General features: G+C 53.0%; 1 protein-coding gene across 7 annotated transcripts in view; it reads left to right on the top strand.

The window, feature by feature from the left end:
• The window catches only part of LOC116956869 (heterogeneous nuclear ribonucleoprotein D-like), a 16,852-nt gene extending 2,123 nt beyond the window's left edge, over nucleotides 1–14,729 (top strand). For 2 of the 7 annotated variants that reach the window (XM_076054802.1, XM_076054805.1), the window contains exons 2-9: nucleotides 1,352–1,480; nucleotides 2,050–2,218; nucleotides 2,894–3,052; nucleotides 4,039–4,170; nucleotides 4,841–4,925; nucleotides 5,635–5,823; nucleotides 6,293–6,801; nucleotides 14,041–14,729. In XM_076054802.1, coding sequence (XP_075910917.1) covers nucleotides 1,352–1,480; nucleotides 2,050–2,218; nucleotides 2,894–3,052; nucleotides 4,039–4,170; nucleotides 4,841–4,925; nucleotides 5,635–5,823; nucleotides 6,293–6,366 — 937 coding nt within the window. In that variant the 3' untranslated portion in view covers nucleotides 6,367–6,801; nucleotides 14,041–14,729. Of the gene's footprint in view, nucleotides 1–1,351; nucleotides 1,481–2,049; nucleotides 2,219–2,893; nucleotides 3,053–4,038; nucleotides 4,171–4,840; nucleotides 4,926–5,634; nucleotides 5,824–6,292; nucleotides 6,802–10,179; nucleotides 10,253–14,040 lie in introns of all 7 variants that reach the window. The other 5 variants (XM_076054806.1, XM_076054808.1, XM_076054803.1 and 2 more) reach the window with 4 other exon arrangements.

The following is a 14,729-nucleotide window of genomic DNA, read 5'->3' as shown; positions in this document are numbered from 1 at the left end:
TAATGCGAGGCCCCACTTGGGTTACATAACACGACATCTCAACATCTCAGCTCTGCTGAAATGTTCCCCGTGTGTTGCCCCGAACCGCCCCTCCACGTGTTGTTCCTTGGGGTCTGGCCATCCTCTAGGTCGGTTCGGCCTAAAGCAAGAGGTTATAAAACAAAAATTTCCATTAAACTTTGTTGGAGGATGTCGTTTGGGCCCTCCTAGGCTGGTTCAGGAGTTCGATTTGCTGGATTATTTTTTTTTTCCCGCCCGAGGCGTTGGGATCGAAACGCCGATGCGATTAGTGTTATTTTTCTATCTACTCGAGCTGTTATCCCTCTTTACATTTAAGTGGCGGTCCGGGATAAGTGGACATCTCCCAGCCACCAACTTGTGCGGTAGTTAATATTTAACTCGGTTAAAGTCCCACGTAAAAGGTAGAAAAAAAAATACATCGCTAGGACGTTTTGATCGCAACACAAGCAAATCGTCATCAGGTGGGGGACAGCCACGGCAAGAGAAAATAAACTGCTGAAGTAGCACGGGGTAGTTAATAATCTTTTAGTTTGGAGTATAAAGTCGCGTAAGTGGAAAGTTTTTAAAAGTCAAAATTGATGTAGCAGTGGTTAAAGCGCTGCAAGGCTGACCACCGGGTACACTTGTGTTGTGTGACGCAGCAGCAGTTGTGTGACGCAGCAGTAAAACATCGGCACTAGGGAGAGACAAAGGCGGTCGGGGTTTTTGTGTGGTGGTGCTGCTGGGCCAGCCACTACCAACCAAGCACACAACCCCACCCCCTCTGTGCTACAGTGCTGATGGTAGCAGCCACTTGCTGCTACTATCAGCATAGTAGCTACCTACTTGCTTGTGAGCACAGTAGCAGTAGCTACTTACTTCTGTGCTGATACTACTGGTAGTAGGAACATGCTTCCTTGCGGGAAAAATCTGCGTTTATAATGATGACCACTAACGATAAACAATATAGGGGGGGTGAAAAGGCCAATCTCGTGCGATTAGAGATGCGTAACACGCAGGGCCCGACTCCAGCAGTATCCCCAGTGCCTCGTGCAGCGATGAATGATGGTAGGCAGCTGCTTGCGAACGGCTTATTCTCCTACTCGCGCTACGCCGACGTAGCTTCGTCAACGCGATAATGTTATATACGCATTATCCCGATTCGCATATACCGCGCTCTCACGGAAGAAAAATGTGGTTTTTTTTACCCCCCCCCCCTTCAAAGCACGCATCCGTCACCGCGTTCTATACATTTTGACATAACGTCCCAATTCGCGTCGATGAATCCTTCATTCAATGCGGCAGAACTGACTTGTGTTTCTATACTTATACATTATTTCCTTTCGTTTAGCAATGGGAAGAAAGCAGACGTCACGGAGGAATCCAATGCGTCAGAGCAGGGGGAGGCCACACAGCAGAGTCCATCGCCACCACACACAGAGGCGCCTGGGTCTGGCATCGAATCGTGGCCCATCTTGCTGTGAGGCCTTGCGTTACTCTGCCCACCCACCCCCCCCTCCCATTGCGCCCTCCTGATTGGTTGGCTTGTATCGAACGATAGCCAGCGTCGTTGCGATATGAGGCCCGTCCGCTATACGACCGGCTGAAATACATTGCTACGCACCATTTACTATCGTTGCTGATTAAAACAAAAATATCCGGATCTATAATACCGTAAACTATACGTATATTAAAAGAGGTAACCGGGGGGAAAACTTTTTAACAGGAAAATTTATCTGAGAAACTCAAAGGTGTGTGTGCCGTATTAATAGCGAGCAAGTTGCACAACTGCAAATTAATTGTATCGCCCCGTAATTGAATACGTTAACGGACTAATTGGAATGTTTGTTTGGAGTGTTTGAATAATAACCCTGATTTATTTTCGCGAACCCAGGGCACATCCTTCGTGTAACTCTTAATGGTATAACCCTAATGACCGCTGCTATATACTGTGAAGGTTCCCTTCGTCAGCTCACTGTGTGCGTCTCTGTGTCCGTGTCTCTCCCCCACTCCGTGTCGCGTCTGTGTGGGTGTCTTTGTGCACAACAGGAAGATGTTTGTGGGAGGGTTGAGTTGGGAGACCTCCAAAAAGGACCTCAAGGACTACTTCAGCAAGTTTGGCGAAGTTGTCGACTGCACCATCAAAGTGGACCCAATGACCGGGCGGTCCCGGGGATTTGGATTCGTCCTCTTCAAGGACCCTGGCAGCGTCGACAGGGTAAGGGGGGCGATCCCTGTGCGCTTGCGACGGTTCTATTTTTAGCACTCGTGGCTCCGTACGGCTCAAAAAGAAGTTGAGGCATTAGCACGGTCGGCTCCATATAGTGCCACAGAGTTCAACAAACGTGAGTTGTCACGGTTTGCTCTGTCATTGCGTGTACATACGTTGGCATGGGTAAGCTATGTATGGTGCCAAAAGTTATACGTACGGTGTAAGGTCTCAAGAGTTGCGTGGGGACCATTCCGTGTACCCCCCCGCATAAGAGCAAATTTGCAGACGTTAAGAGTAGCTATACGATTGTGTGTGTGTGTATATACGCTACTATATACCACATTACTATTTACTGCTATTAATATATAAAAAGCCAAAACTCTTGATGGCACGCCAACTCTTAACGCTATCGTTAATAATCGTGAGCGGTTTAGAAGGTTGTCAATAATAGATCGCGTCGTCGGGTGGGTTACAACCACTGCAGTTTTTTTCTTGCTGTGATTGTCCCACCTGACGAAGATTGCTTGTGCTGCGACCGAGGCGTCGATCTATTATTTTTCTAACTCGTATTACTGTCCGTGTAATAGACACAATGCTGGAGATGCATGCCAAGTGTGTGTAAAAGTACTCGGGAGACCTTGCGTTAACGGACGATGACCTCCCTCCATCTCGCCCCCCCAGGTCCAGGACCACAAAGACCACAAGCTGGACGGCCGCGTGATAGACCCCAAGCGTGCGAAGGCCATGCGTCGCGAGCCCGTCAAGAAGGTGTTCGTGGGCGGCATGAGCCCAGACACGCCCGAGGATAAGATCCGCGAGTACTTCAGCAGCTACGGGGAGGTGCGTGGAGCGGCGCTCGCTGTGGATGGAAGCTCTCGCTTGAGCGGGGGTGGCGTGGGGGGGGGGTCTCTGGTTGGGGGGGGGGGGGGGAGGTCTCTAGTCTCTGTAGGGTGGTGGTGGTGTTGGGGGTGTTTCTGTAGGGTGGTGTTGGGGGTCTCTGTAGGGTGGTGGTGTTGGGGGTTTCTGTAGGGTGGTGGTGGTGGTGTTGGGGGTCTCTGTGTGGTGGTGGTGTTGGGGGTCTCTGTAGGGTGGTGTTGGGGGGGGGGTCTCTGTAGGGTGGTGGTGTTGGGGGGGTCTGTAGGGTGGTGGTGTTGGGGGGGTCTCTGTAGGGTGGTGGTGTTGGGGGGTCTCTGTAGGGTGGTGGTGTTGGGGGGGTCTGTAGGGTGGTGGTGTTGGGGGGGTCTCTGTAGGGTGGTGGTGTTGGGGGGGTCTCTGTAGGGTGGTGGTGTTGGGGGGGTCTCTGTAGGGTGGTGGTGTTGGGGGGGGTCTCTGTAGGGTGGTGGTGTTGGGGGGGGTCTCTGTAGGGTGGTGGTGTTGGGGTGGGGTCTCTGTAGGGTGGTGGTGTTGGGGTGGGGTCTCTAGGGTGGTGGTGTTGGGGCCTGTAGGGTGGTGGTGGTGTTGGGGCCTATAGGGTGGTGGTGTTGGGGCCTGTAGGGTGGTGGTGTTGGGGCCTGTAGGGTGGTGGTGTTGGGGCCTGTAGGGTGGTGGTGTTGGGGCCTGTAGGGTGGTGGTGTTGGGGCCTGTAGGGTGGTGGTGTTGGGGCCTGTAGGGTGGTGGTGTTGGGGCCTGTAGGGTGGTGGTGTTGGGGCCTGTAGGGTGGTGGTGTTGGGGCCTGTAGGGTGGTGGTGTTGGGGCCTGAGTGGTGGTGGTGTTGGGGCCTGAGTGGTGGTGGTGTTGGGGCCTGAGTGGTGGTGGTGTTGGGGCCTGAGTGGTGGTGGTGTTGGGGCCTATAGGGTGGGCGTGTCTCCCCGTGCGTGCGCGCGCAGATCGAGGCGATCGAGCTGCCCATGGACAGCAAGACGAGCAAGCGCCGCGGCTTCTGCTTCATCACCTTCAAGGAGGAGTCGTCGGTGAAGCGCTGCATGGAGAAGAAGTTCCACGATGTGGGCGCCAGCAAGGTGAGGGGCGGGACCCCCCCCCCCACGCCGCCTCCTCTCGTCGCTCTCTCCTGCCTATCCCCCTCTTTCTCCTGCCTCTATCCCAGGGGTGGGCACTTTTTTTTGACTCGTGGGCCACAATGGGTTCTAAAATTTGACGGGGGTAACCGGGCCAGGAACAGATGGACGGAGTGTTTGTGTGAACTAAATATAAATGACGTGTAAACATCATTACGTGAAAGGATTTGGCCTTTTAACAGGTAGCACAGCATTTGTTTGCAAGGCAATTTAACAGATTGCACGAACATGGACGATTCAAAAACGTGTCGCAACTCCCGGTCAAAGTGCGCCATCTAATGGGGAAACGGGGGCATCACAGGAGAAGGGTAAAATTTAATTTAATATTTGGACAAGTTCGGCGGGCCGGATTAAAAAGGCCAACGGGGCGTGTACGCCGCCCCGGGGGGGACCGTGCTGTGCCCACGTCTGCTCTATCCCCTCTCTTCCCCCTCATCTCGCCATCCCATTCTTCCCCTTGCGGCTCTCCCGCCTCTCCCCCCTCGTCTTGCTCTACTCGTCTCTCCGCCGCTTGGCTCCCACCGCCCAACGACTTTACTCTCACGCCTCCCACCGTTCAACCTCGCCATTCCCCCGCGTGTTTCCGCCGTGTGTCCTCGACGCGCGTGAGCAGTGCGAGATCAAGCTGGCCCAGCCCAAGGATGTCTACCAGCAGCAGCAGAGCGGCCGCGGCGGGCGCGGAGGCCGAGGGCGAGGAGGTGAAGGACACTGACGGCAATCGCGCACGCACACAACCACAACGCCCCCCTTGTGTAGCCCCCCTCCCTGCAGGTCGTGAGGTGGCGTGCCCCCCCCAAAGAATTTGGAGAGCAGTGGTTGTTCACCTGGGGTGCTGCGCACGTCTTTATCCCCCCTTTCTGGGGGTGCCAGCCATGCTGGATTTATACTTATATTAAAGGTAAACGCTCGAAGCGCGTTGAGGCACAGGGTGCAACGCAAGTTACAGCTACTTTTATAAATGATGGCGAGCCAAAGTGTGGGGGGATGATGTGGGTGCGGTGAAGGTTCTACAAACCACTGCTCCTCAAGAGTTTTGACTGCTGCTATGAATTTCCACACAACGATGATGACGAGCGCCTGCACGGCTCCCTCGCCTGCTACACACACGAGGGGGGGGGGGGGTCGTGGGTTCCGTCCCGTCGAGCAGCAGTCTGCCGCTTTGCTCTTTAAGTTTTACACGGCGACGATGGCGGTGACGGTCGCTCTTTTATTCAAATGGTGCTCCCGCGAACGGCTCTGGTGGGCAGTTGTTGCCCTGACCCCCCCGGGGAAGTCTTCCCAACCAACCAACGCACCGGACTGCTCCACCACCACCCCCCCCTTCCCGAACGGTGGTGCCGTCCGCCGCTTGACGGCCCACGTCCCGCGCTCTTAACGGCCCCGCTGTGGTGCCCGGCGACTTGGCAGGTTCCGCCCAGGGCTACACGCAGGGCTACAGCGGTGGCGGGGGCGGCGGATACTACGGCCAGGGCGGATACGGGGGCTACGGCGGATACGGGCAGGGCTACGGCGGGTACGGGGGCTACCCCAACAGCTACGACTACACGGGCTACAACTACTACGGCTACGGACAGGGCAGCTACGGGGACTACGGAGGTACCAGGGGTGAGGGGGGGTGGTGTAGCCACGCGCTGTGGGCTACACGCGATGCTCGCTGGCATATACATTACACACGCTGGCATATACATTACACACGCTGGCATATACATTACACACGCTGGCATATACATTACACACGCTGGCATATACATTACACACGCTGGCATATACATTACACACGCTGGCATATACATTACACACGCTGGCATATACATTACACACGCTGACATATACATTACACACACTGGCATATACATTGTACACACGCTGGCATATACATTGTACACACACGCTGGCAGATACATTGTACACACGCTGGCAGATACATTGTACACACACGCTGGCAGATACATTGTACACACGCTGGCATATACATTACACACAGGCCTGTACACTATACATGCTGGCCTATACGTTATACTCATCAGCCTGTGCCCTGTGTTTGTCCCGGCATCGTCATCCCCAGCAGGGCAGCAGGGCGGCTACGGCAAGGCCCCTCGCCGTGGAGGCACTCACCAGACGAGCTACCGGCCCTACTGAGCGGCCACCACCCCCAAAGGATTCGACGTGGGGCCTCCTCCCTACCGCGTGCACCCCCCCCTTCCCGTACCCGCTCCCCCTGACGTGCGGTGACCCCCCCCCCCTACCGGGCCAGAGTCTCTCTCCCTCTCTCCCTGCTGCCGGAGGCCCCCCCTACCGGAGAAGGTCCTCCCCTCGGCTCCTCGCTTTCCCGTCCGGCTCCTCGTCCGTGCCTGGGCTCCCGCGTTCTTCTCCCGCAGTCTTGGGGGGGACGGCGCGGGATAGCCCCTGGGTGGCGGACGAGGAGGGGGGATGGGGGTAATGATGATGAGTGGAGGGGAGGGATGGTGGGGGGGGGGAGTCTGGTTGAGGTAGGCTGGGAGGGGAGGGAGCTCTGGCACTGGAGGGTTTGGGTGGAAGGGGGGTGGAGGGAGGAGGCCCCACAAAGTGACTACGGTAAGCGAGAAAGGAGACGTGCGGGAGATTGTCGATATTATTCTATTGCCGATACATTTTTTTTAAGATGGGCGAGCGTGTGTCTAAACGACTATGGTGATATTGTTGCGATGTGTTTTGTTAAACTAATGCCAATGAGTGAGTTGGTGTTTTATCGGGCCACGGTAATTGATGCGATTCTTGAATTTCGAGGTTAATTGTTTTATGGGGTAATAACCGGTGTGTAAGTCTGCTTTTCTAATTTCAATTACTCGTTTCTTAACAGCGCTGCTCCTGTGTTGGGTTAAAGTGTAAACTTAATCCGTATTTTGTAAACGTGTAAAAAAGTGAAACTTTGTTAACGTAATCCTCCCTTGTTTACAGATAAATTTCTCTGATATTTGAGAAGACTTAACGCATTTTTTTAGCTTCCGTATTTTTCCTGGGAGAATTTGTACAATTTTGTGTTATTCTAAAACTGTCGTTTCTGAAATGCGTTTTTATTCACACGTGTGTGTTTGTCTTGTTCAACAAACCTAACCCACCCCCACCTCCAACCCCCCCCTCTCCCGTCCTTTCCTCACTGACCGGCCAAAGAGTAACATTATTACAAATCTCGACAAACCAGTGGATGTGTATACACAAACATTTTTTTTCAGAGTCAAATCCTTCGAAAGGTGTTTTTCACCCTTTTTAGCTTCGCCCGAAACCCCCTACGGTTTAACAACGTCGGCTTTCGCGACCAATGTCATCCATAACAGTGACGAATTGGCACATTCTGTCTTGATTTGAAGCATCCGTGACTGCACGAATCCATACTCTTTCGGTAAAGTCCACGTAGGTAGAAGAATAGTGGATCACCACGTTCCGTTGGCAACGCACGCAATCGTCACGTTCTATTCACGCGACAACCCTTACTGCATGGCCACGTAGGGTGGTGGTGGGTTTTAACGACTCATTTTACATGGCAATCTGACCCAACAGAACCTCTATGGGTTAACTACCTCGCCTGGCATACAGAGGAAGGTCGTGGCTTCCATCCCGACCCCCTAAACGCCCGTGTTTAAAGTTTGCGACTTCTCCCTCCGAAGCCACGGGGATTTTTCTCCCCCCCCCCCGCCCCCAACATTTTCGGAATCTACATAACGCGTTCTTAAGTGTTAAGTATTTATTTATAAATTTCCATGTGTCGATAAGCCGCACTCGGTTAGCCTGTCATTTTGCGGTAGACAGGTCCGCTTCTGAAAGCGTTTGCGTAGCTCCACTGTTGCCTTGCCTGCCAAAACGAAAACGGTTCATTGGCAATCGTCACGTCGAATTGGAACTTGGTTGGTGCACCGCACAAAGCCCATCCCGTGCTCAAGAATAAGCACGGTCAACTTCCCACGGTCGGTCGTCCCGAGGGTGAAATCCTCGCCCGTTTTGGGAGTAACATCCTTCAACCCCTCCCGGCCCTCGCCCGCTGGTTTTGATCTGGGGAAACGTTTGCCTTGGAACGTTTTATTTTTTGGCCGCTCTGTGTGACCGACCGACGGCTGACCGACTCGCCTGTGACGACGATGACGATCTTTTGAAATGTTCCACCCCCTCCCCCCCTTCCCCATGTATACAGGGTTTTGAATCGCTGGCCCGTGGTCTGAGGTCTTTATGTTTATATATATAACGGCCGAGCTGAAGAAAGCCCCATCCTTTTTTATTTCCTCTATCCGTATGCGGTTTTTTTATTACGTGCGCGTAAAAAAAACGAGCGTCTCTCGTCACAACGTTTTTGTGCTCCCGTTTAAATTAAGCCGGCGGCGGAAAAGCGTTACCTCGCTTGGAAAAAGCGCATAAAGCAGATGGATTAATGTATTTATTTTAAATATCGAAAGCAGAGGTCGTATTAGAAAAACAGTAACGTCCCTCCGGAAGTTGCCGAAGTAAATTGAAAGTACAACCGCGTGTCTTACTAAAATGGCGTTTTGACGGTGAAAGTAAATCGCCTAACTCCGCCGAAAAGTAGAATTTATTGATTTACAGCAGTTGCGAAAAGCCGTCTACGTACCCGCCACAAACGTGTAAATCCTAACACGAGAGGGGGGGACCCAGTTACATTGTGTGCGTGCCGTCGTGTGTGTGTGTGTGCGTGCGTCAAGTTGGCACAGGTGATGCCCCCATCGGCCAGTCATCTCCGGTCCCCTATGGCACCTGCAAGCTCTTGCCCCCTCCCCAACCCCCCTTGAGCTTCTGCCGGGAGAGCCTTGGACACTTGACGTGATAGCCCCGGTCCCCGGAGTGCACCAGGCCCCACCACCACAGGCAGCAGCAGCTGCGGCAAAGCCACCGGGTTTGGGGGGCTGGGGGGAGAGACGTGGACGGACAGGCGTAGATAGCGCTTGGCCTCCTGCTGCTGACCTTCCAGAAAGTGCTCGTGAGCTTGCACCACCCAACGGGGGTGTGTCTTGTTAGGGCTACGTGGCACGTGGGGTTTTCGTGCCCGAAGGCGCAGGGCATTCTGTTAGTGAAGTTGGCATTAGCCACATGGGGTGGTGGTGGTGGGGGGGTAGAGCGCCATAGTGTGGTTGGCGATCGGGGCGTTGGCGACTTTTATCCGCGGTGCCGGCCTCTCCGCTAGATCAACTCGGCCCTCCCCAAAATTGAGTTTGGTGCGCGCCAGTAGGTTGATCATCTGTCGTCACTTGGAGTGGGGGGGGAGGAGGGGACAGGCGAAGGTGGTTGGGCTTGCGTGGTGCCGAAGTTTGTTGGCAAGCGTCTTGGGAGAGTCTCGGTGTTTTGTCAGGTTGTATTTATTAGCTGTAGCCCCGCGAACCGTGCGGCTGTTGATTCGGGCGAGAGCCGCGACAGACGGAGCGTGTTTTGAAGTGACGACGCGCAACAGGGAAACATCCAGGGGGAGAAAAAAAAAACCCGGCAGAATCTTCCGCATAAAAGCACCGCGTATCAACGCTGCGTGCAAAAATCCCAGCGGGATGCACGTTGAAGGATAACAACAACCGTGAGACAGATTAAAGTTATCAGGCTGACTCTGTACTTCAAACAAACATGGCTAATCCGTGCGTTTTCAAAATCGCCAAAACAAAGCTATGAAAGCAATGTAATAGTAGTGGCGATAGGAACCGATTCCAATTTAACAATAAACGATACACACGACATGTACAACCAAAAGAGAGGCGGGAGAGAGTAGGGGGGGAGGGTGGGGTGGAGTGTTTTAATCTGTAGGCGTGAGTGGTGGTGGTGGTTGCTGAGGTGAGAGGGGGGGTGGGTTGGGGAGGGCTTAAGGGGAATGAGCTCAAACGGAGAAACCCATCACGGACCCAAATCCGCCCTTCCCTCTCCTGCCGCTGTGCCCCCCCCCCCTACCCCTCCCCCTTTCTCCCCCACCCCGCTCCCTCCACGCAGGGCTCACTGCGCGCTCGCTCGATCGATCGCTCGGCCCGGAACCACAAAAAACCCCCCCAACCGTGCGCTTGTGGTACGGGCACCCCCCCCCCTTCCTCCTCGTCCCTTCTCTCCCTTCTGAAATTTCTACCCCCGACCCACACCCCCCTCCCCCAAACACGGACGGCGCGCAAGCGATTTAGCCGTCCGTAGCGTCAGCTTTGCGTTTTTTTTACTTTTTGCCTCTACCCCCCACCCCCTTATCCCCCTCCCTCCCGTCTTCTCGACGTAGTGATCGATCGTACCGTTAGTGATCGATCGTCCGTACCGTTAGTGATCGATCGTCCGTACCGTTAGTGATCGATCGTCCGTACCGTTAGTGATCGATCGTCCGTACCGTTAGTGATCGATCGTCCGTACCGTTAGTGATCGATCGTCCGTACCGTTAGTGATCGTACCGTTAGTGATCGATCGTCCGTGCCGCCCTCTAGAAAGGAATTGCAGTCCGCGGGGCAAAAATAACGAGTAACTAGCGCGGAGTTGAGGCGATTATGTAGTTTTTTTTTACGTCGCGATACAAAGCGGGCATCGTTGGTTAAATAGCCGGGGAGCTTTTAATGTTTTTCCTTCCCCCCCCTCCTCCCCTTTGACGTCGAGAGAAAAAACGAAACTTGTAAAAGTTGAAAATCGTGTGGCGTCAAAGTGTTTATTGTTAACGGTTAAAAGCGCTGTGTTTTTTGCACTTTTTTGCAGGTAACAAACTCCCCCCCTCCCCCAAATGTAGCTTCCTATGTCTCGTCGCTGCAAGTTTACCAGGATCGTAAACGTCGGATAATAACTATTTTTTTACGACCTTTTTCCCCAACCTCCCTCCCTCTTGCCCTCTTTACCTCTCCCATGCCCCTCTCTTTTTTTTTGAATGAACGTTCCCCTTAAAATGAAATGTCTCGATGCGTTCTGATTGCTTTGTAAGGGACACACAAAAAAAACCTAAAAAATGCCTGTTTGTTTTTATGGCGCTGAAAATTGCGAAGGCTTTAATGTGAAATGGGGTTGGCGCGCTGTTTTTTTTGTTTAATAACGGCAAACCGGGTTGCGCCAACCCTGCGCGTTTTGCTTGGCAATAATGTGTTGTGTCGCGGAATGTCGCGGAGCGTTAGTTCACCGTTGTGCCATTTGTCGTTTAGCTCGTTGGGAAAAAACCTCCCGCTTGCTTGCTGGTAAACCACCACCGCAGGTTCTCTCGTGTTGGGCAGGAAAGCGGCGCGCCCTGTGGCCAAGACGGCGTTCGGAAAGTTGCCAAACACAATCGCCAACAAGCAAAAACCTCTTTTTTTAAATTGGTTTGAGTTTCCAGGCCTTTTAAATTTGTTTTTATTTTTGCTTGCTTAGAGGAGGGGGAGATCGCGTTTTGTTTCCCGAAGTTTGAAGCGCGATTCGGAAACGAACTTAATCTTGACTTGAAACTTTTGTGAATGCAGGAATCCATACTCTTTGGTTCTTTTAGTAAAGTGGCAACGATTTTCGATCTCAACAAAGCCCCCCCCCCCTCGGATCTATATGATGCCCCTGGCGTGATGCTGAAAGAACCAAAACGATTTACATTTTTATATTTACCCTCCATGTCACGAATTTTGCGGACCGCCCTAAATCGTGAAGGTTACGCACGCGACCTTTCGCATCCGCGAATTAACCCCCACAGTCGGCTGTGTCCTCCGTGAGTGTCAAACGTGCTCTCCCCCTTCTGTAGTGTCGGTCTCAAGCAACGAGTGGGCAAAACCCCGAACCCCAGTATATCCCCCTTACACCCCGCGGTGACGATCCCCGTGCCACTTGTGTCGTGGGCTTGCTCTGTGCGTACACGGTGTTGTTTTTTTTGGTTGTTAAAAAGCAGCGGCAAAGGAGACTTCTCCCCCCCCCCTCTTTCTCACTCTCTCGTGTGTATAAAAGTGGAACTCCGGATTTGTCTGGAGGTAACCCAAGTCTGTCGATTACCTCCCCCAACCCCCGTTTCTCGTTTACAGTCCATCCCGCCCCCCCCGGTTTGCTCCGTAAAGCGCCAGTGGGGGGGGGGGGCCCCCCCATTGTTACTTGTCGACAGATTCGTAATTGTCTTGGTTCTTGACGTAAGGCTACTTTAAAGCTACCGACCATCGCCTCCATTCTCCCCCCCCCCCTATTTTACAGAGAGCCAGGGTTACTACGTGTGTGTGTTTCTGCTATGCTATTACTCTCCCTCCCCACCCCTCGTGTTAACCATGCGTCGATGTAATGTTAACGAGATGTAATGTTAACGAGATGTAATGTTAACGAGATGTAATGTTAACGAGATGTAATGTTAACGAGATGTAATGTTAACGAGATGTAATGTTAACGAGATGTAATGTTAACGAGATGTAATGTTAACGAGATGTAATGTTAACGTTAAACTTTTTCCAGGTTTTTTCCCCCCCCTTAAAGGGGAGAGTGGGTCGTGGGGGGCGGAGGAGGGGGGGGGGTGTTTCTCCCCCCCCCCCTGCTGCTAACTAACGCTGTTCTGTTGTCTCGCGTCCCTTCTCTACAACCACAAACAGACGAAAGTTCATGCGTTTTGTATTTTTTTTATCGTCTGCGTAAAGTTGTCGCTACGCCCGTTTTCTGAGAAGGGGCCGGTACTTTACGTCGTTTTTGGTTTTTTGCTGTGCGCGCGAGAGTGGTTATTATTTATTTTTTCCCAAAAGTCGTGTGGCACGGGGGTCGTCCCGTGGTTTGGGGCGAGGGAATTATTGCGTCAAAAGAGCTGGCCGAGCTTTAGCGCTACCGCTTTCCTGCCCAGCCCTGCCTTTATGGCGACGATGATATGAATGGTGGTGGTGTTGATTACGCGATAAGGATGTGGAAGTCCCCCTCCCTTCCCCCCCCCCCCCCCCCCCGTTCCTGTTGTCTAAAAAAAATAGATCCCAGCTAATTTTCAACCCGGTGACGATTGGGCCCCCCCCCCCCCTGTTGTGCTGCTACTCGGCGAGACCTTGTTTTAGTAGGTGGGGAGGTTGGATGATGAAAACCTTTCCATTATTTTTCACGACCGCAGCCTGCTTTTTGCGCGAGGCCGATTCCACAGTTTTGGGGGGGGACCACATTACACGAATATGTCATTAGAAAGCCGTCCGTACAAAAATTGCAATTGCTTGAAAGGGTGGCAATTTTAATTGGCGAAATTATTACCGATTTTTTTTTAATGCAGGCATGCACCGTCACCGGATCTGAAGTGTACGTGTCCTCGTAAGCCGCATGGCTATCGCTGGCCCAGCGACCAAGTTGCTGCTTCTTACCCTGTGGAAATTGGAACACCGTCGTCCCAAGCCAATCCTTACTTGTCGGTACCCCGGGGCACAAATTGGCTGTGCTCAGATTCTCATTTTGGTGCTGGCCAAAGGAAGGTCCCCCCCCGTGATGACCGAAGTCTAGTTGCTCTTCCCAGGGGGGGTGTTGCAGCAATCGATCCCAAACATTGGCATTGAGGAAAGAAAAAAATTCCTCGCCGCATAAGAACGCGACCTTGAATGGTCGCGTTCCAGCCCGTCGCGACGAGTCACGCGGGGAGCCCCCCCGGGTCACCCCGGCCCACAGGGTTGTAATGTCGGGGCTCGAACCCACGACCTCCTACGTACCGGGCGAGGTCGTTGGCATCCCTCCCCCTAGCCACCACCGCGGCAGGAACAATGTGGACGCCCCCTCCCCTCCCTCGGGACTTCCTCAGTCTTGCCGCCGCTGCTGCTGCCGCCGCCGCGTTTCTGTGTCCGCGGTCCGCGCGTCTCTGCGTCGTCTGCCCAGGTCGTGGTTTTTAACTTTTCTTTTCTGCCTCCCCTCCTCTCCCCCCCCACCCCCCCCCTCCCCCGTCAGCTGGAGGCTGGAGGTCTGCGTCCCCGGCGAGCGAGCGGCACGACGTTTTGCCTCTCGTGTTCCGCCGTGGTCCGTTACAACACCCCCCCCCACCCACTCCCCACTCCGCCCGTTGTGGTTTTTTTTGTGTAGTTGCATTATTTTTTTCGCTATTGAAATGTCTTGATTTGGTAGAGTTTTCATTTTTTTAAGCAAAAACGAAGCCCCGCCCCGCCATCGGTTCCTCCTATCCCTCCCCCCCCCCCACTCGTTCCTTTTTACCCCCTCCGACCCGTAATCCGCATTTTGAAAGTTAATGAATAATAAATAAGTCCCGAGTGTGTAAAAAAACGTAACGTGCTTTTTGTAGCGGGTCTGTTATTTTACCGGTTTCTACCGTTGTCGTTGTTGTGGTTTTTTATTGTTATGGAAAGGCTTTTTTTTAAAGAGATTCTAAATTGGGGGGGGGGGGGCAGGGGTTTGGGGGAGTGGGGGTATGAGTTTGCAGCGCAAAGCAAAAATAAGTTTGTCCCAGAAATGTTTTAAACCGAACTTTACCTAAATCTGGGAGGGGGGGGGGGGGCTGGGAGGGTGAAAAAGAATTTTAAAAAATTTCATTCCCTTGGACATTTCCGAACCATTTTTGCCAGTATTGTGTTCGTCACACTGCAACCTTTTTTTTTAAGAAAATAAAATTCAAAATGCCTACA

The sequence above is a fragment of the Petromyzon marinus genome, chromosome 68 (genome assembly GCF_048934315.1).
Source record: "Petromyzon marinus isolate PM22_M1 ecotype Great Lakes invasive population chromosome 68, UKy_Petmar_22M1.pri1.0, whole genome shotgun sequence".
NCBI classification, from domain to species: domain Eukaryota; kingdom Metazoa; phylum Chordata; class Hyperoartia; order Petromyzontiformes; family Petromyzontidae; genus Petromyzon; species Petromyzon marinus.
This window is presented reverse-complemented; position numbering and strand designations above follow the sequence as displayed.